The sequence below is a fragment of the Myotis brandtii genome, unplaced genomic scaffold, assembly GCF_000412655.1.
Source record: "Myotis brandtii unplaced genomic scaffold, ASM41265v1 scaffold51, whole genome shotgun sequence".
Classification (NCBI taxonomy): Eukaryota; Metazoa; Chordata; class Mammalia; order Chiroptera; family Vespertilionidae; genus Myotis; species Myotis brandtii.
This window is the reverse complement of record NW_005369442.1, coordinates 981920-1002496: the sequence shown is the minus strand read 5'-3', so window position 1 is coordinate 1002496 and position 20577 is coordinate 981920. Positions and strand designations below refer to the sequence as shown.

At 37.3% G+C, this 20577-nt stretch overlaps 1 protein-coding gene across 2 annotated transcripts in view; it reads left to right on the top strand.

Moving 5' to 3' along the window:
• The first annotated feature begins 6 nt into the window (after positions 1–6).
• The window catches only part of CHIC2 (cysteine-rich hydrophobic domain 2), a 60548-nt gene continuing 39977 nt past the window's right edge, over positions 7–20577 (top strand). For both annotated transcript variants that reach the window (XM_014548490.1, XM_005877155.2), the window contains exon 1: positions 7–239. In XM_014548490.1, coding sequence (XP_014403976.1) covers positions 121–239 — 119 coding nt within the window. In that variant the 5' untranslated portion in view covers positions 7–120. The remainder of the gene's footprint in view (positions 240–20577) is intronic.

Genomic DNA, 20577 nt, shown 5'->3' with positions numbered 1-20577 from the left:
AAGTCCGCGGCCTCTGAGCTCGCGGCGGCGCCTCCCCTCAGCCTCCGCCGCCTCGCAGCCCGTATCCCGGCCACAGTCCCTGGAGTCCGACTCCATCGGGCAGGGGTCTTGAGGCTCAGGATGGCGGATTTCGACGAGATCTACGAGGAGGAGGAGGACGAGGAGCGGGCCCTGGAGGAGCAGCTGCTCAAGTACTCGCCGGACCCGGTGGTGGTCCGCGGCTCGGGTCACGTCACCGTGTAAGGCCCGGAGGAGGGCGAGGGCGAGGACGGGAGGTGCAGGGCTGAGGGCGGGGGGGCGGGGGAGGGTGGCTTTACTCCTCGGGAGCCCCATTTTCCCGACGTCCGTCTGGTTCCGGGGGCCTCCGGGAAAGTAGGCGACCAGGAAGTGAGAACTTGCTTTATTTTCATTTGTTTCGGTCTCCGAAGTGAGGACCTTCCTCCCCAGCAACCCTTTTAGCAGGCCTTACAGGCCTGGGGCGATAGGCAGGATCCCAGAAGGGAAGGTTTTTCTTTGGGGTCCTCCCTTCGGGACACCCCCTCAGCTCCGGGGGAGAAGGACACGCATTTTTGAGGCCCCTCCCCCTTGTTTTCTCACCCAGTTACCCCGTGGTTCGCTCGCGTGTCTGGGCCTTGGAGCCTGGTGACATATGGCTTCGACTCCGAGGCTAGATCTGGGCCGCCTGGGACCCCGGTGACGATCGGTAATGACTGGTTCGCGGTCGTTGTGTCTGTGTGCTTCACACACTGCCCGCGGGTCTCAGTTTCTCGCAGAGTCCATTTCTGCAGAACTCGTGCAAGTCCCCGTAATGGTGCATGGTGAAACTGTACAGATGAACATACGCTTAAAATCTGCAGAACGGTCTATGTGTACAAATAATTTAAAAAAAAATCTCTGATAGGACGTACTTCTCAGGTTACTAAGGGTTCTTTGAAATATGAGTCCCTCTTTTGGGCATGAACTCTGGGATGGCTTCTTCATTTGATAAAGGTCCTTGAAAGTCTGAATTGGGAACATTTAAAAGTCCGGTATTATTCAAACAGTAAGGAATGGTAGCTTCCTGAATGGTCATGACTAATAAAGGAATGTGAAGACTGGACCAAATTACGAGCTGGCCGGAAGCAGGAAGTTTTGTAATGTTTCTCTGAGAAGTCCAGAGTTTTGTACGACTTGAACTATTTATACTCTTTTTTTCCTCTTAGATCTCTTGTTCAAATCATAGGGTCAAATGCCCCATGCTTGTCAGATATTTCCACGTTTCTACCTTTTCAGTAAAATAAAAGGGCCAGCAAATCTGAGACTCTTAACAGGTTCCATTCGTAGCGGTTCTCAACCTGTGGGTCGCGACCCCTTTGGCGGTGGAACGACCCTTTCACAGGGGTCGCCTAAGACCATCCTGCATATCAGATATTTACATTACGACTCATAACAGTAGCAACATTACAGTTATGAAGTAGCAACGAAAATAATTTTATGGTTGGGTCACAACATGAGGAACTGTATTTAAAGGGCCAGAAGGTTGAGAACCACTATAGGGTGTTTGGAATGTGTAATTGAATAACTTTAGTGAAACAGTAAGACTTCTCATATAAGATTCTCAGGAAAATCCTTGCATTTGTTAGTACATGATATGACTAGTGGTATTGCTGTTAGGCTATGTTTATATATAATGCTTTAATTTCTTTAGCCCCTGTTAGTTTATATTCAGGTGACTTATAGGGTAAAAACTGCATCATCGCTGTCACAGCGCCATGAAAAGACAATGAAATTTATCACCACAGTAGCAGTTACTGTTTATTTTTTTAAATTATATTTTTATTGATTTCAGAGAAGAAGGGAGAGGGGGAGAGAGAGAGAGAGAGAGAAACATCAATGATGGGAAAGAATTATTGATTGGCTGCCTCCTGCATACCTGCTACTGGGGATCTAGCTGCAATCTGGGCATGTGCCCTGACTGGGAATCAAACCTGGGACCTCTAGGTCTATGGGACGATGCTCAATCCACTGAGCCACCACAGCCGGACAGTTACTTAATGTTTTAACTGTCATCACCAGCAGAATTAAGAATTATAACCAAATATCATGGATATTAAATCTTTAACATATTTCACAGAACTTTTATTTTACTCTCATAACCGGTTATTTAATTTTTAGCATGACTTTTTAAAAGTGTTTTAAATCTAAGGAGTATGTGGATGCTTAAAGAAGGGATTTTCAAACTTTTTCATGCTATCTGCCCATTTCCCCCCCTAGGTTCCTGATGTCAAAGAAAAACTGGCAAAATTTTGGTATTTAAAAAGGTACAGCCATAGTTGTAATGTTTCCTTTTTTTTAAGGAAAAGAAAAGCTAAGCATTTATTTGGGGTAAATGGAAAATATAAAAGGCAAAATGTTCAGAACCAAATAGGTGATCAGTTAATTTGATTGTAGTTGGCTACCAGAGAGTTTTAACAGGGTGAGAGAACTACCAGTGGTTCTCAGTCTTAGCTGCCGGTCAGAATCATCTGGGGAGCTTAAAAAACAACAACCTGCCTTTGCCCCAGGCCAGGCCAGTGGAAGGCCAAGTATCAGAGTGAGGGTCCCAGGCTTGGGTAGTTTTTTTAAAAAAGTCCCACCGGTGATTTTTATGTGTAGCCAGGATTGCAGGCCACTATTTCAGAGTAGTATACAGAACTATATGCCACCAGTAAACAGCATTCTTTTCTACATTGGGAGTTAATATTTCTGTGATTTCCCTGAACCACTTCCCTCTCTTCCCTGTTACCTTGGTTTTAGGTTCTGGGTTGCAATCTATAGTCTGTCACTTCTTGGGTAAATTACGTATTTGTGCCTCTTCAGTTAAGATAGAGATAGTTATAGTCCTGAACTTTTAAGATTATTAAGGATTAAATGAGACAATACTTTCAAAGAATTAGTCACGTTGTGTGGTACTGTGCTCAATAAATATTAGCCTTTATTAATTATCTTCCACACATGTAGTATTTCACTTTGAGAAGCATAGGTGTAAAGAAATCTGAACTGCTGTTTTTAAACCTAACAGTGATTCACTTTGTCTTATTTCCATTTCTAAAATATTTGCATGAGGTTAAATTATGTGAAGTATTTCGATGAGAATTATTGAGAATATCTCTGATTGAAAATCTAAGCCTGGCCCTAGCTGGTTTTGCTTAGTGGATAGAGCAGCCGTGGGCAAACTACGTTTGAAATGAATAAAACTAAAAAAAAAAAAAGGCCGTACCCTTTTATGTAATGATGTTTACTTTGAATTTATATTAGTTCACACAAACACTCCATCCATGCTTTTGTTCCGGACCTCTGGTCCAGTTTAAGAACCCATTGTGGCCCTCGAGTCAAAAAGTTTGCCCACCCCTGGGATAGAGCATTGTCCCGAAGACTAAGGGTCCCGGGTTTGATTCTGATCAAGGGCATGTACCTTGGTTACAGGCTCGATCCCCGCCCCCCTCCTCTGGTGTATGTGGGAGGCAGCCAGTCGATGTGTCTCACATAGATGTTTCTCACTCTCTGTCTCTCCCTTGCTTCCACTCTATTTAAAAATCAATGAAAAAATATCCTTGGATGAGGATTAACAAACAAAAAGGAAATCTAAGCCTGTTTTGTGGTGACATAGATAGGTATAGTAATAGTAATACAGAACTTTTAACTTTTTTTACATGACTTTGTCATGCATAATTCACAAGCATACCATGCCAATGGGTAGCCCAGTTAATGCCTATTGTACCTTTAAAAGTTTTTGAGATTAGTGCTTAGGAAAGTTACTGTAACTGTTGAGCCTGTTCAGTTTTTCTTGCCTTTAAATGGAAAGAGCTATTAAAACAGTTATAGTAAGAGTGGCTGAACTTATCACTCACTGCCACTGCCCTGATTCCTTTTTTAAAACTAAGGAGTGGTCTTTCCTTACCAATTTGAAAATAAATGATATTGTTTACTGAGTCATCTGTAATCCAGATTAGTTGGAAAAGCTATAGGTCAATATGTATTTTTCACAGATTGCACTTTTGAGTAGACCTTTATAGTTGAATATTTCCCTTACTTTAACATATCATAGTATAAAATTGCTTTTACTTTATTTTAGAAATCACTGTATTTTCATATGATATCATTTGGTATGTTATTATAGTGGTGTGAAAAACTAAATTATTTTCCATTCTCTACTACACAGGCAGGTCTTGGTTAATTTTGGGACATAATGAGATTTTTGGGACATAAGAATGTAAAAAGTATAATTTACCTAAACAAAGTCTACTTTAATGTGGTTTTTAATAACAGTGTTTTCATATTGACTCCAAATTAGACTTATACTTTGTAATTTCATCAGGATCATCATTCTTTCTTGACATTCTTCTGGATGAGTATAATAATTTTCTTCATTGTTAGATTTGCATGTAGCAATATGGAACAAGATGGCAGCTCCAACAGAGAGAAATCTTGGCAGGAGCATATTTTGACAAAAAGTCATATTTGAAGGAAGAGAGGGAAATGATAAGTTCCTGTTATTGTATAATATTTATGTATATGTAATTTAAAAGACTTGAGTTCACACTTAATTAAAGTAGGTTTCCGTGTGTGTGTGTGTGTGTGTGTGTGTGTGTCGGGGGTTGTATTTCTCATTTTATTATGTAAGGAAGATGAGGGAAAAAGTGATTAACTTATTAGGTAGAACTGGCCAGTTTGGTTGATATTTAAAAATTATGGAGTTCTTTACTCCTCAAAATAAATTTGTACAAAATATAATGATCATTTGTTGAAGGCTTTGATTTTTCACAATGGTGGTAGTGCTAAAGGATGTGTTAACCTAAAAATTAGAATTTAAATCTAGTTTTGGACCAGTATTTCCTAACTAATCTACAATTATAACTGACACTATTTTTTCCTTTTCACTTAGTCATGACCTCCTATATCAGAATCAAACTTGGAGCTTTTCTAATGTTTGAGTTCTAATTTAAGCCCTTTATAGAGCCAAGTTATTTTGCTGCAGTTTGTTTCTAATGTTATTCTTTTCTTATTTCACTAAATTATCATGTTTTCATGTACTCACTTCTGAGGTATAATTTTCCTATCATTGCCACAAATAATTCCTCATCCTTCACCAGTTTTTTTTCACCTCTAATTGCCCAACATTTATTGAAGTATGTTAATAATTGCATATTAATTGATTCCTTTGTTAGAAGATTTAACATATCAATAAGTAGGCTATACCAAATGGCTCCTTCGCTATATATACATATACATACATACTCCATTCATACCACATATGTGGATACATACCACTAAATATATAACACTTGCATGTGTATTTATACTGCCATATATGTCCTTCACCAGTTTTTATCAGTGGCTGTGGGACATCACTCTTTGCTTGTCTTCATCTTAGGTATGCTGTGGAAAGTTGAAAGATTTAGAAATGTGACTTGAAATGAAAAAATTTGGAAACTACTTTGGGGTACAATAGGATCTTTGTATAGGAGACATCACAAGAACACTTTAGTATGTTGATTGAGCTTTCTAATGGTAGGGTCAATTAAAAAATGTCTATCAAAAGCAGTATTTCAAGACTTACTAGATGTTATGGTAGCAAGGAGAAACCTGAACAAGATTTGCTGAAATAACAGAATCACTTCAGTTAAACAATTTTAACTTCATAACTCCCATCTTTTTCCCCCCAGCTAGCATAATATTTAAGGCATATTTCATTTTAAGATTTTTGAAGACTTTATATTTCTCCACAAGGCTGTAAAGTTGAGGACAGGGATTGTACTTATTGGTCCTTATTTCTCCACTACTTAATATGCTGTCTGGAATATTATAGGTCCTGAAATGTTCTCTAAATAAATGAGATAATTCCATACATCTTTGGATCTTGTCAATTGCCAATACTTGTTTTAGAATCCATTATAAAATCAGATCAATCAGTGTTTTCATGTTTGTGTAGTCTAGTTTAATCCCAGGGCAAGATTTCTTAAAGTTGCCTAATTATCAGAATCACTAGGGCATTTTAAAAAATACACATTTTAAGTTCTTATCCTAGACATCCTCAATCAAAATCTTTAGGAGAAGAGCCTAGGAATTTTTATTATTAATAAGAGCATTGGTGACACTCAGATCAACATTTGGAAAGCATTGGATGGTCCTATGGAAATAGTGTGGTATTTGATGTCAAGCAGATAGGTTTCAATGCTCAGATACTTCCTAACTGCAAGCTAATTATAACTATTAGCTTTTCTGAACTTCAGTCTTCTCATCTGCAAAAGGGATAATATCTACCTCAGAGATTAGGTGCGAGAGTCAGAAATAATGTATCTAATGATCTGGACCCATAGTAGGCATTCAGCAAATGATTATCACTTATTTTGATGTTAATCCTTCATGCATATTTTTTGGTTAATCTTTACTGTTTTCTTGGAATCAATCTAAAAGGTGACATATGCTTTCCTGCTTTAAAACAAGATTTTGAGGATAAATCAGAATTATCTGATAGAGTATAGGAAACATTTAATCAAAAGCAGATACTATCAGGCTGGTAACAGTGATATTCTTAGAGGCTGTTAAGGTATTTTGGGGTTTGAGGATCTTCTATAAATGTCACTTTCTTTTGAATTTCACGTGTGGGCTTTTGTTTTCTGTTTACTTCCCCCCCCCCCCCCCCCCCATCTAGTTCATCAGGGTTACTTTGGAAATGAGACAACTAATCTTATTAGAACCATATATACTAGTAAAGTAAGAGATGTTGATTCTGAGTGCTGGATTTAGATGTTTGAATTTTTAAAAATATATTTTTATTGATTTTAGAGAGGAAAGGAGAGGGAGGGAGAGAGAGAAACATCAATGATGAAAGAATCATTGATTGGTTGCCTCTTGCACACCCCACACTGGGGATCAAACCCGAAACCTGGGCATATGCCCTGACCAGGAATTGAACCTTGACTTTCTGGTTCATAGGTCGAAGCTCAACCAGTGAGCCACGCTAGCCAGGCTAGATGTTTGAATTTTAATACTTGGGTTGTAAGGTATTTGTTTCCTAAGAGTATTTTTTGCTTAATCCTTCATTATCAGCTGTCTTGTTGATGTTAATAATTTAACAAGTAATCATTAAATTTTATGGTAGGTTTAATGTGAGGCTCTGGGTATATAGTTATGAATGAAACATACATAGTTTCTCTACTCTTATGGAGCTTACAGCTAATAGACAAACTATGTATAAGAAAATTGCTTTGAAGGAGACCGGTAAAGTGCTGTGATTAAAAATAATGTGATTAAGAGAACCTCTGTGAGGGGATAACATTTAGAAGGGATGAAAGACTAATCTTAGAGAACAACAAAATAAGCATGGCTTGCCTAAGAAACTAAAAGGCTACTTCTGTATTGTGGCTAGAATATAATGAACCAAGGGGATAGCACCTTGAAATGAGAATGAGGTTTGGTAGGCTTAGTAGGGGCCAGAAAAGGTTATAGAGGGATTAGACTGAAACTAGGGAGAGTAGGGCTATTAGAACAGTCTAGATGAGACATGATAGTGACTATGTGTTGGGTGATGGTCTTTACATAAAGGAGGTATTACAGTTCTATAAGCCATCAAATTTCACAACTTCCCTGTGAGGTGTGGAAAAACGTAGCAGTGGCCACTTTTGCTATCTCATTCCTCAGTTGTGTTTTTTGTTTGTTTTATTTTTGTTTTGTTTTGACTTTGTGGAGGTTGAGGTCAAAGAACTGTGGCTGCCCTTACTGTTTGAAGACTGTCTTGATGACATACCTGCATTTCCTGTTCTGCTGCCTCAGGGCAGGTAGTAGGCCAAGAGATCTGCATGTGCCGGAAGTGGGGAGGGGCTTTCCCACAAGATCATAGATTTTGGAATGAGGACCTTTGTAAAGTGGTAGCCTTTAGCTGCAAGATGTGTTGTGTTTGACAGTGATCTGTTTATTAGATTGGAGGAAAAGATTGTTTTTTACATCTTTACACTTAAAACTGAACTTTGTATATTAGGGCTAAAATTTTTTCACAAAGTTTTGGAAAAAATTGTTTTTCCCCTTAAGCCTTTTTCCATCCTACCACCTAGTAAATGAAGTTTATTTAGGGTAGAGTTGGTTGGACTTTGGAGTAACTTATCATTGGTTTTTGATTGATAAGAAGTGAATGTGTGTATATTTAATTTGACAAGCCTGCATATAAATATATGCTTCCTGCAAGAGGTCCTTGTTTATTCTCTTTGATTTTTCATTGTAGATACAATACTAGTAGAGTCCTTGGTTAGTTTAGTGAATGAGTTCCTATGTATCCAGCCTTTTTTCTCTGCCCTTTCTAAACTATTCAATTATAAACTTTACTTGAAATTGATATTTTTGGTAGTTTATACTATAAAATAGTTTAACCATATATCCTTAAATGAACATAATTTATCATCATTGTATAGATCATAAGATTTATATAAGTTTAAAGAATATTCTAAAATATGTATAAATTAGGTACACAAAGTCTTTTTTTGAGGGGGTTAGGTATGTATGATTTAAAGTAGTTGAGTTGGCCCAAGTGCCTATTAGTATACAAGTGGATAAAAAAGTTGTACATATATATACAGTAGTGGAATATTACTTGACCATAAAGTATGAAATCTTTCCATTTGTGACAACATGGATAGATCTAGTGGGTATTATACTAATTAAAATAAGTCAGACAGCCGAAACCGGTTTGGCTCAGTGGATAGAGCGTCGGCCTGCGGACTGAAGGGTCCCAGGTTCGATTCCGGTCAAGGGCATGTAAACGTAGCAGTGGCCACTTTTGCTATCTCATTCCTCAGTTGTGTTTTTTGTTTGTTTTATTTTTGTTTTGTTTTGACTTTGTGGAGGTTGAGGTCAAAGAACTGTGGCTGCCCTTACTGTTTGAAGACTGTCTTGATGACATACCTGCATTTCCTGTTCTGCTGCCTCAGGGCAGGTAGTAGGCCAAGAGATCTGCATGTGCCGGAAGTGGGGAGGGGCTTTCCCACAAGATCATAGATTTTGGAATGAGGACCTTTGTAAAGTGGTAGCCTTTAGCTGCAAGATGTGTTGTGTTTGACAGTGATCTGTTTATTAGATTGGAGGAAAAGATTGTTTTTTACATCTTTACACTTAAAACTGAACTTTGTATATTAGGGCTAAAATTTTTTCACAAAGTTTTGGAAAAAATTGTTTTTCCCCTTAAGCCTTTTTCCATCCTACCACCTAGTAAATGAAGTTTATTTAGGGTAGAGTTGGTTGGACTTTGGAGTAACTTATCATTGGTTTTTGATTGATAAGAAGTGAATGTGTGTATATTTAATTTGACAAGCCTGCATATAAATATATGCTTCCTGCAAGAGGTCCTTGTTTATTCTCTTTGATTTTTCATTGTAGATACAATACTAGTAGAGTCCTTGGTTAGTTTAGTGAATGAGTTCCTATGTATCCAGCCTTTTTTCTCTGCCCTTTCTAAACTATTCAATTATAAACTTTACTTGAAATTGATATTTTTGGTAGTTTATACTATAAAATAGTTTAACCATATATCCTTAAATGAACATAATTTATCATCATTGTATAGATCATAAGATTTATATAAGTTTAAAGAATATTCTAAAATATGTATAAATTAGGTACACAAAGTCTTTTTTTGAGGGGGTTAGGTATGTATGATTTAAAGTAGTTGAGTTGGCCCAAGTGCCTATTAGTATACAAGTGGATAAAAAAGTTGTACATATATATACAGTAGTGGAATATTACTTGACCATAAAGTATGAAATCTTTCCATTTGTGACAACATGGATAGATCTAGTGGGTATTATACTAATTAAAATAAGTCAGACAGAGAAAGACAAACACCACATGATTTCACTTGCTAGTATATGTGGAATCTAAAGAACAAAGTAAAGTGACAAACAAAAGAGAAACAGACTCATAGATGCAGACAACAATCTGATGGTTGCCAGAGGGAAGTGGGTTTGGGGGCCTGGGTGAAAAGGAAGTACAAATTGGTAGTTACAGAATCGTCACAGGAATGTAAAGTACAGCATAGGGAATATAGCCAATAATATTGTAATAACTATGTATGGTGCCAGGTGGGTACTTAAAATATTGGGGGGATCACTTTGTAAATTATATAATTGTCTAACCACTATGCCGTATACCCGAAAATAATAGAAAATAATATTAAATGTCAACTGTTTGAAAAATAAAATTAAAAAAGTAAAATAGTTTGAGTTGGATTAGTTGAATCCTTATATTATCAGAAATTAATACCATAAAGTTTAATCAGTATGCATTTATATAACTTCACTGTTTAGCAACATATGTAATCATCTATCAATACTTGACAATATAATTTTAATTGAATATTAGTAAAACTAATGCTAGTATATTATAGAACTGTATAATGATGAGATTTATGATAGTGTGAATGTACTACATGATTTAAATTAAATCTTTGATTTCATTAGTCCATGTACCCAGAGCCAGATGAACCCAAACGTTCAGAATTTAAACGTTCACACAGTTAAAATTTTTAGACTTATTCTGAGACTAATATGTATGTGTCCAACTCTAGGGGTTCTGTATCTTTTGGATAAACATAGTACACTTTCAGTTCTAGCCCTTCCTCCTTGAGCTACATTGATATTCAGGTGTTTATTAAGGCAGCCAGATTCATTTAAAGCATGATTTTTATGTTTAAAGAATTTTAATTCTAGTTATAACTTCATCTTCCAAAATAGGTAACAAGCTGATTCCACTGAGCTCAGAGTTCAACATTAGGAAACAAGTGCTGTTGCCATGTGTAAAACCCATGTGTTCAGTGTGAATCTGAAATTTCTAGTTTATATGTTCTTAGGTCTTGTCATCTACATAGAAAGATAAAATTTTGTGAGTTTATGGTTTTGTACAGGTTGAATGTCTCAGAATCCTAAATATCCACAACTGAATTCATAACATCCCCCCCCCCTCCCCCAATCAGCTTCACTTGCAGCCTTCCCATTCTCAGTTGATGGCAGATCTGGCATCCTGCTTGCTTAGATTAAAAAATATTTAACACATCTTTGATGTCCCCTCTTTCTCTTTCATTGCATTCAGTCTATAAAGAAATTAATCCATTGACTCTATCTTCAAAATACTAATATATTCAAAATTCAGCCACTTTTTACCATCTCTACTGCTGGTATGAGTTGTCATTGTCTCTTTTGTGCCTCACACTTAATACTTTTCTTCTCCCTGCTTCCACCTTTTCTCAACCTTTGCAATACATTTACCACAGTGATCCTTTAAAAATATAGATCAGATCATGTCTGTTCTGTATTAAGCCTCCCCAAGACTCCCCCTTTTCAGAGTTAAAGTCCCTTTTAGTGGCCTATAAGACCCTAACTGATCTGGACTATCATTACTTCTTTTATTTCCTTTCTACTATTCTTTCATTTGTTTACTGGACTCTAAACACACTAGCCTCTTTTTCATACCCTGAATTATTCCAGGCACATCCCCAGCTTTGGGCTTTTGCACTCCCTTTCTGGGATATTCCCATCAGATATCCAATGCCAGCTCCTTTATCTTCTTTAAATCTTTCAGTTATCTTCTTAATGAGTCCCGTCTTCCTCTTTTTTAAAAATTAAAACTTATCTATCTACTCTTTATTCTGTGCTACCTTTTTCTTTTTTCATAGTGCTTCCTCTGTCAGAATGTGAGTGTGCTGGAATTAATAAAGGGCACAGACTTGCAAAGAGAAAAACCCTCAAATTATTTGACAAGAATAAAGTTTTAAAACTTTCTTCCTGCTTTACCGCAGCTGTCCACCTATGAAATGTCAGCCCAGTAAACCCTTGCTAATGTTTTCTTGAGAACTTTGGGATAGTATTTGACCTTTGGGCCATCTATGACCCTGATAGGCCAGTTGTCTTACCTGAGGCAAATAAAACCACAAAGGAGATTTGCTCTCCTAAAACAATATACCTAATTGATATCTGAACCAGGATTAGAATTCGAGCATTCTGTCTCTCCCTTGTGCTGCTCTTTTATCTCACCACAGTAACTGCTTTGTGCTTTTCAACCTTGGTCTCACCTGCCTGGATTCCTGACCCCCACGTTGCTTGCCCATATTTACTACAAATGCTTTATTATTGCCTGGCTTTCCTGAACCCAGCACCTCTTTGTGTACCTTGTTTCCTGTACACTACCCCCTGAACTTGAAGAGGTTGGCAAAAAGTTGGAAAAATCTTTGACAGTTATCATTAGCCAATTTGATCATTGGCTATTCTGTTTGCTAAACTATTTGAAGATGGTGTTTATGAAGTCACTGAGATCTAGACATTCTCTAATTTATCCAGTTATCCATAGTGGATATTAAATGATAATATTGCCCACTTTATTAGAAGTATAATAACCATAATAAAAACATAGCAAACATTTACGTTATTTTATAAAAGCAGTTATAACATACTAGTGACCCGGTGCACGGATTCATGCGCATTGAAAGGAAATTAATTAGAAGGTGGCCGGCGGGGTAGACTGGGCAAGATGGGCCAGACATGCCCTGGAGCCAACCTCCCATGGTCCCTCCCTGGCATCTGCAGAGTGAGCGGGGGTCCCTCCGACAGGTGAGGTCCCTTGGCCTGGTCTACAGGGATCAGGCCAAAACCAGCTCTCCAACATCCCCAGAGAGGTCCCAGAGTGGGAGTATGAGAGGGCACTCTGCAAAGTTGCTATCATACAGGGTGTGGAACATAAACGCAAGTGTGCAGTAAACCAGATTCGGGGCTGACAGTGCCCCAGCAGCAACATAACCCATGTCCAAAGGTGGAATTGCGCGGTCCCGCGAGGAATTGAGCTCCCTCCTCTCTGGTTTCGGGGTGTGTCACCCGAGAACCGCCGCTGCCAAGTCACTGCAGCTCAGCAGCTCCTGCATTGAGCGTCTGCCCCCTGGTGGTCAGTACACATCATAGGTACTGGTTGGATGGGCAGAGGGACACTTAGCCTTTTATATATATAGCTAGGGTTTATGACATGCACTGTTGGTGCTTTATGTATATGTACTCATTTAATGAGTAAGGCCAAGTATTATCCCTCGTGTATAAATAAGGAAACTGAGGCTCAGAAAAGGTAGCTAACTTGCTCAAAGTGATACATCTAGTGAATGGCAGTGTCGAGATTACATTCCAGATAGTCTGCCTCCAGAATCTGTTTGCTTAAATGCTTTTTAAAAAAATACAAGGACTGAAAGCAACAAACTTATGTGCTCTGTATTATTTGTCAACACATAACAAAATCCTATGTATGTAGGGATTTTAGGTACCAATGTGAAAAGCTCAAAAATATTTTTTTCTAGATCCATATGACAATGTACTAGGTGTACCGGTTAATATGGATTTTTTCAATAGATGGAGTTACACATATGTTAATATATATGCGATTTGATATGTATGCTATTTTGCTGTATTGACAGCAAACTTCAAAACTTCATATGTCAAATTTGCTGAAGGTGTTAACATCATAGATATTTTTACGCTTAAAAATGTCGAATTTCATGCCAAAAAAAGAGCATTTGCGGGAAGTTTTAATTCATTACTTTATTTTGAAGAAAAAGTTATCATATACTTCAGGAAGCTTATGGTGAACATGCTCCATCTCAAGATACTTGTGAACACTGGTTTAAACGCTTTAAAAGTGATAATTTCGATGTGAAAGACAAAGAACGTCCAGGTAAACCGAAAAAGTTTGAAGACAAACAATTATAAGCATTATTGAATGAAGATGCATGTCAAACTCAAAAACAACTTGCAGAAAGATTAAATGTTGCTCAGCAAACAATTTCTGATCGTTTATAAGCAATGGGAAAGATTTTAAAGGAAGGAAAATGGTGCCACATCAACTGAACGAAAGACAAATGGAAAACCGAAAAGTCTTTTTTGCATCGAATTGTGACTGGCGATGAAAAGTGGATTTATTTTGAGAATCCCAAATGCACAAAATCATGGGTTGATCCAGGTCAACCATCAACATCGACTGCAAGGCCAAATTGCTTCGGAAAGAAGACAGTGCTCTGCGTTTGGTGGGATCAGGAAGATGTGGTGTATTATGAGCTTCTAAAACCAGGTGAAACCGTTAATACTGATCGCAACCGACCACAAACAATCAATTTGAACCACGCTTTGACCATGAAATCACCAGAATGGGCTAGAAGACATGGCAAAGTAATTTTGCTTTATGATAACACACCATCACTTCAAAACCAGTTAAAGACATGTTAAAAGATCTTGCCTGGGCAGTATTAACCCACCCGCTGTATTCACCAGACCTTGCTCCTTCAGATTACCACTTGTTCCGATCGACGGCACACACACTTTCTGAGCAGCACTTCAAAACGTACGAAGAAGTGGAAAATTGGGTCTCTGAATGGTTTGCCTCAAAACCATTCTATCGGGACAGTATCCACAAATTACCTGAAAGATGGGGGCATGTGTAGCTAGCGATGGACATTACTTTGAATAAAGCACTTTTGAGGTTTCTCTTGAAATTATTGTGTTCTCTTTGATTACAAAATCTGCCATTATTAACCGGTACACCTAGTATTTGTTATGTATTAATCTTCATTTTATAATTTCTGTTTGATGGAAAAAGTTTTTTCCTTCAATTGTCAAATATTTTCTCTATAAAGTTTCTAGTTCAAGGAGATAAACATTTTCTGTGCTTACAGAGAAAGTTATTAGAGGCAGTGTTTTATAGTAGAAATTGCCCTGGGCTTTATTGGGTTCAAGAGTAAAGCTCTAGCCTCGATCCTACATATTAGGTATGAAAACCAAGTTACTTGCCTACTATGCATCAATTTCTTCATCTAAAATGCAATATTCAGACTAAGGACCCTTTTTAGCTCTCAGATTCTGAGATTCTACTTTGTGGAATTAGAATTTTTTCTCTTTAATTTCTAAATTCTTTACAATATACTTAATATATATTTAAATAAACTTTAAAAATCCTTACCAATCTCAGAGGGAAGGGGGGGAGGCGGGAAGAGATTGACCAAAGAACTATGCATAACCCATGGACACAGACAATAGTGCGGTGAAGGCCTGGGGAGGGACAGGAGCAGCAGGGAGGGACAGGAGCAGCGGGGAGGGGGTTAATGGGGGGAAATGGGGACATCTATAATACTTTAAACAATAAAGATAAATTTAAAAATGAAAAGATAAAATTAACACACCTCTAAAATACACTTTAGAACAAGTAGAATTATCTTGAAACTTAGACATGTCAATTACAGTGAAACCTCTGTTCTAGAATGTCTCCCATCCTAAACAATTCGCTTCTCAACCTGACAACCCTTTTATGCTGATAACCTGCATGACCAGTCACACGTCTCTCAGGTGACAAACAGGAGAGAATGCTCAAGTATGAGTCAGTTTACTACTAAACCTCATGTTAACATCTCAGGAAATTGTGCTGTCAATATTTTCATGATTTTTGCTTTTGTTGCTGCTTATTACATTTTTTACTGTACATTTTTTTATTAAATTGTCATTTATATTTCACTTCCTTTTTGTTTTTAAAGTGTTTATAGATTAAATAGTAAATTAGACATGTACCGATTATATGAAAGGTTAAAATGGATTCATTTGGGGATCTGGAACAGATTAATTCAATTTACAGTATTTCTAATGGGAAAAATAATCTGGACCCTGGCTAGTATGTTCAGTGGTTAGAGCATTGGCCTGTAACTGAAGGGTCGTGGGTTCGATTCAGGTCAAGGGCATGTGCCTGGATTGCAGGTTCGATCCCCCATGTGGAGGCAGCCAATGGATGTGTCTCTCTCACATTGATGTTTCTCTCTCTCTTCCTCCCTTCCACTCTCTATAAAAAAATCAATGGGAAAAATATCCTTGGATGAGGATTAACAATAAAAACAAAAAAGATTTGGTTTTTGAATAGCCTTCTGGAATGAATTAAGTTCAAGAATGGAGGTTCCACTGTGCACACATATTTCCTTCATCTGACTTAAAACTAAAAAGAAAACCCCTTTAATTTTCTATCTTTCCTTCAGGTTTAATCTTTTTCCTAATTATAATGAAAAACATAATGATTATTTAAAAATTTGGAAGTAGTACTTCCCAGTGAAGCAGAAAATAAACCATCTATAATCACTAAGAGGCAGCGGTCATTTAATATTTTGGTGTATTTATTCATAGTTCTTATTAAATTTTTCCCCTAGAAATCTTTATCTTAAGATAATAATATATGCTATTATAGAAAATATGATAATGTTAAAAATGCAGTATCACCCGTAATACTGGCTAGGGTTAACCACTGTTAACATTTTGATGGATTAACTTTTTCTGTTTTTCTCTGTGTATATAAATATTTTTATTAAAATAATTGAGACCATTCTTCTAAAGTATTTTGTATTCTACATTTTCTGTTTAACATTTTGGGAATATAAGCCAATATCATTGTGGGTTCTTTAAAAGTATGAAATATTAGGGTCTGTTAGATTTCAAACAATAGAACCACCCAAGGGGCCTTAAGCAGTGGAAGTTTATTGTAAAAATTCATGGAGACTAAGGAAGACAGGAAGCTTTGCCATCCAGGCTTCAAGGAGACTGGAATATTGTTTTGGATATAGTACAGCTCTGGTGATGAAATTATTCTGTCATTTTTCTCAGCAATGCATGTCCTTTGCTCCTTGGTCTAGTAGTCTGTCATAATGACTTACCTGACTCAATTCTAGCTTCTGCTGTTGCAACATAAATTGGCAGAGCACTTTTTCCCTCTATCTCATAGTTTCTGCTTACTATTGGCTTCAGCTTAATCTCAATTGCTACTTATTTGTGGCTTTACAGTATCTTGGCTTCAATTAAATTTCATGTGACCAACAATTGCCTCTTACTTTCAGATAACTCAAGAAAGAGTGTCAGATTGAATTAGCTAATGTGCAAGTTGGATAGGATACGTCTGTTGGACCCTGCCATCCCATATGCTGCTAGCCAGCCCAGGGATTAGTTGTTTTTGTTTTGTTTTTAAATATATTTCTTTATTGATTTCAGAGAGGAAAGGAGGAGAGAGATAGAAACATCAATGATGAGAGAGAATCATTGATTGGCTGCCTTCTGCACACCCCACACTGGGGATGGAGCCCACAACCCAGGCATGTGCCCTTGGCCGGAATCGAACCTGGGACCCTTCAGTCCGCAGGCTGATGCTCTATCCACTGAGCCAAGCCGGCTAGGGCGGATTAGCTGTTCTTAAAGCAGATGCCCATTTGTGTTTTAATTTGCTAGAGCATAGGGAGCTAGCTGCTAGTCAGGCACTCAGAGTAACAGTTATTCTATACTTCACATTGTTTTGAACTGTATAGTATTCTTTCATATTGGTGTATTATGATTAATACAACTGTAGTACATTTTCTATTGTTTTAAAAACCACTGTTAAAATAACATCAACATTTAGAAGGTAAGAAAAATAATCACAGAACAAAACACATTGAAACAGATTCTTGCACGTCTGCATTTAAAAGGTAAAATTCACCATTAATTCAAAATATATTTTAATTCAAAATAACGATGCATTAGTGAATCCTAACACAATAATATGAAGCATATAAGGAACATAGAAGAAATAAAAATGCAAGTAAAAAGGACTGGGCTTGAACTACAGAAAAGGTTGAAATGCATTCAGGAAAACTATTGATTGGTGAACCCAAGACTCCCTATTTACTTACAATAAAATACCTAGTTAATACCAACTAAAACATTCAAATAGAAAAAAAATTATGATGTATACTATAAAAATACATTTAAAGTATTTACTTAGCAACTACTTGCTATACATCTGCTGAAAAACATACTACTTTAAGAAAACAAATGAAATAAAATGTCTTTAATATTCCCTTACCAAAATAACACTGCAGAATACTTGATTCTTCATTAACATATCTGTGCCACTGTAATTATTTCCTTCTGATACATTTTTAGAATGAGAATTACTGGGTCAAAGGGTATGAATATTTTTTATAGACTACCTACTATCTAATTGTATCCTTGAAGATTATAATTTTGTAAGTTTTTTTTTATCCTCATCCGAGGATATGTTTTACTGATTTTATCTTTTAATATATTTTTATTGATTTCAGAGTGGAAGGGAGAGGGAGAAAGAGAAATTGATTTCAGAGAGGAAGGGAGAGGGGAGAGAGAGAAACATTAATGATGAGAGGGAATTATCAATTAGTTGCCTCCTACATGCTCCCTACTAGGGATCAAGCCTGCAATCTGCAACCTGGCCATGTGCCCTGACTGGGAATCGAACCATGACCTCCTGGGAGGGGAGAGGAAAGAAAGAAAGAAAAACATCCATCAAACCTAAAATCTGGGTGTGTGCTGTTATTGGGAATCAAACCTGAGACCTTTCTGTGTACGGGACAACACTCCAACCAACTGAGCCACACCGGCCAGAGGTTTACAGTTGAGAGAATGATTTATGTACTCTCTTGTATTTTCTTTTTATTTAACAATATATTATATGTACTTTCCATCTTATTTGCAAACTTTATTTTTAATACTTGTCTAATATTCTGTTATATTGAGATATTATAATTTACTTAACGTTCACATGATGTTTATTTCTCTGTCATTTCAGGGAATTGATAGGGAATTTGTTTATGCATATATTTTATTTACATTCCAGATTATTTTTAGGTTAGATTCCTAAAAGAGAAATTAACTGTGAAAAAGGTATAAATATTATTAATGCCAAATTGATTTTTGGAATGGTTTTAATAATTTATAGTTTCACTGACAGGGCATAATATTTTTCATCCTAAGATTTTCTTACCAACATAAATCCTTATTTTGTTTTATTTACTTACTAGTCTTTGGAGATAACTGAATTAAGATGCCACCTTGAATCACATTTTTCAAAATTAAATGCTACTTCCAGCCTTTTGGGTTAATGTTAGGTTATTAGGTTTGAAGGGAGTTCAGCTTCCTACTCCATTGCTCTTTCAAGCATATCAAATCATCATTTTAAGGATGAAACTTGGCCTTTCCAATTCTGTCCAGGGCTAATTGTACTTTGACTTAAAAAAAAGTAAATTCTTTTTACCAGATTTAAAAACGTTAAACTTAAAGGTGCATAATGGATATGATGCTGTCAAGTTAAGCTGAAACATGTATCTCATTTTCATTGCTAACAAACCCCACCTCTTGCCAAACTTAAAAAACACACCTCCCCCAAACGGAACCAAGTATTATGAAAACTAAGTAACTTATGCCACATTAAAATCATTAAAGGTAACATTTTGTAGCTAATATTAAGAAACATGAAGTTTGGTTTTTCTTACCCATTTAATAAAATAAGATGGTTTTATAAACTTTATCTGACAGTATTACTTTGGTTGACCTAGAATCTTAAAAAAAGGCTTTAGCAGGAATGAAACACGTAACAGAGGAGCTGCTGTTTGCTATGTCTGTAAGATATTCCCCACTCTGATACTCAAGCTCTTTGTTAGGAAAAAGCATGGTGTATGAAGGAGAACTTGCTGAAAAGAACTGTTTTCAGTGGTTGAGAGCAAACTCATCAGTAATGTTGATTTAAGCCTGACTAGTAGTTTGAATAATGAATGGGAGGTGAGATAAAGGTAATGAATGTAGAGGACTCTTTCAGGACATTGGATGAGGAAGGAAAAGAGACGGTTGCCATTGTATATTTAAGGGAGAAGAAAATTGGTGTTCAGATTCTCAGGCTTGGTAGACTTATGCAGGTTTGTAGGCTATGTATAAGGGAGAAATTCAGTGGATTGCAGAGGAGACCGGAGGAGTTGCAACTAGGAGTAAATGACTAGCTTTGGCTTGCCTCCATTCAGAAAGATGGTAAAGATACTGAAGACACAGGTAAATCTAAGAAATGAAAGGGTGAGAAGGCAAAGTAGATTATGTTCAATGGTCTTTTTTCTCTGATTGGAGTTAAGGACTATGGTTATCTGCAAAAAAATGTGAGTTGTGAGGATAAGGTTGAGCAATAGAGGAACAACAACTGTGGAGTATGGAAAAGGGAGTTGATTAGGAATGAATAAAGGTTATTATAATGTTAACCTAACTGAAGTTAGATAATCTACACTAATAAAAGAGAAACATGGTAATTAGCGTACGACCGCTACCCTTTTCATTGGTTAATTAGTGAGATATGCAAATTAATCACCAGCCAAGATGGCGGTTAACTGCCAAAAAAGATGGCGGTTAATTTGCATATGTAGGCACAATGCAGGGAGGCAAAAGGGAAAGCTCGGAAGAAACCCCCTGGCACTGACAGTGATCGGAAACCCAGGGTGGAGCTAAGAGCCGGGGGCAGGGCAAAGGCGGCCCCCCAGCTGTGATCAGAGAACTAGGCGCCTTTGCCGCCCCGGCCAGTGATAGCGGGAAGCAGGGGTGGAGCCAGCAATGGGAGCTGGGCAGGGACGGAGCCAGCAGTCCGGGGAGCTAGGGATCCCTTGCCCAGGCCTAAAGCCTTGGCCAAAGACGTTAGGCCTGGGCAGGGGTGGAGCCTGCAATCGTGGGGAGCTGGGGGTCCCCTACACAGACCTAA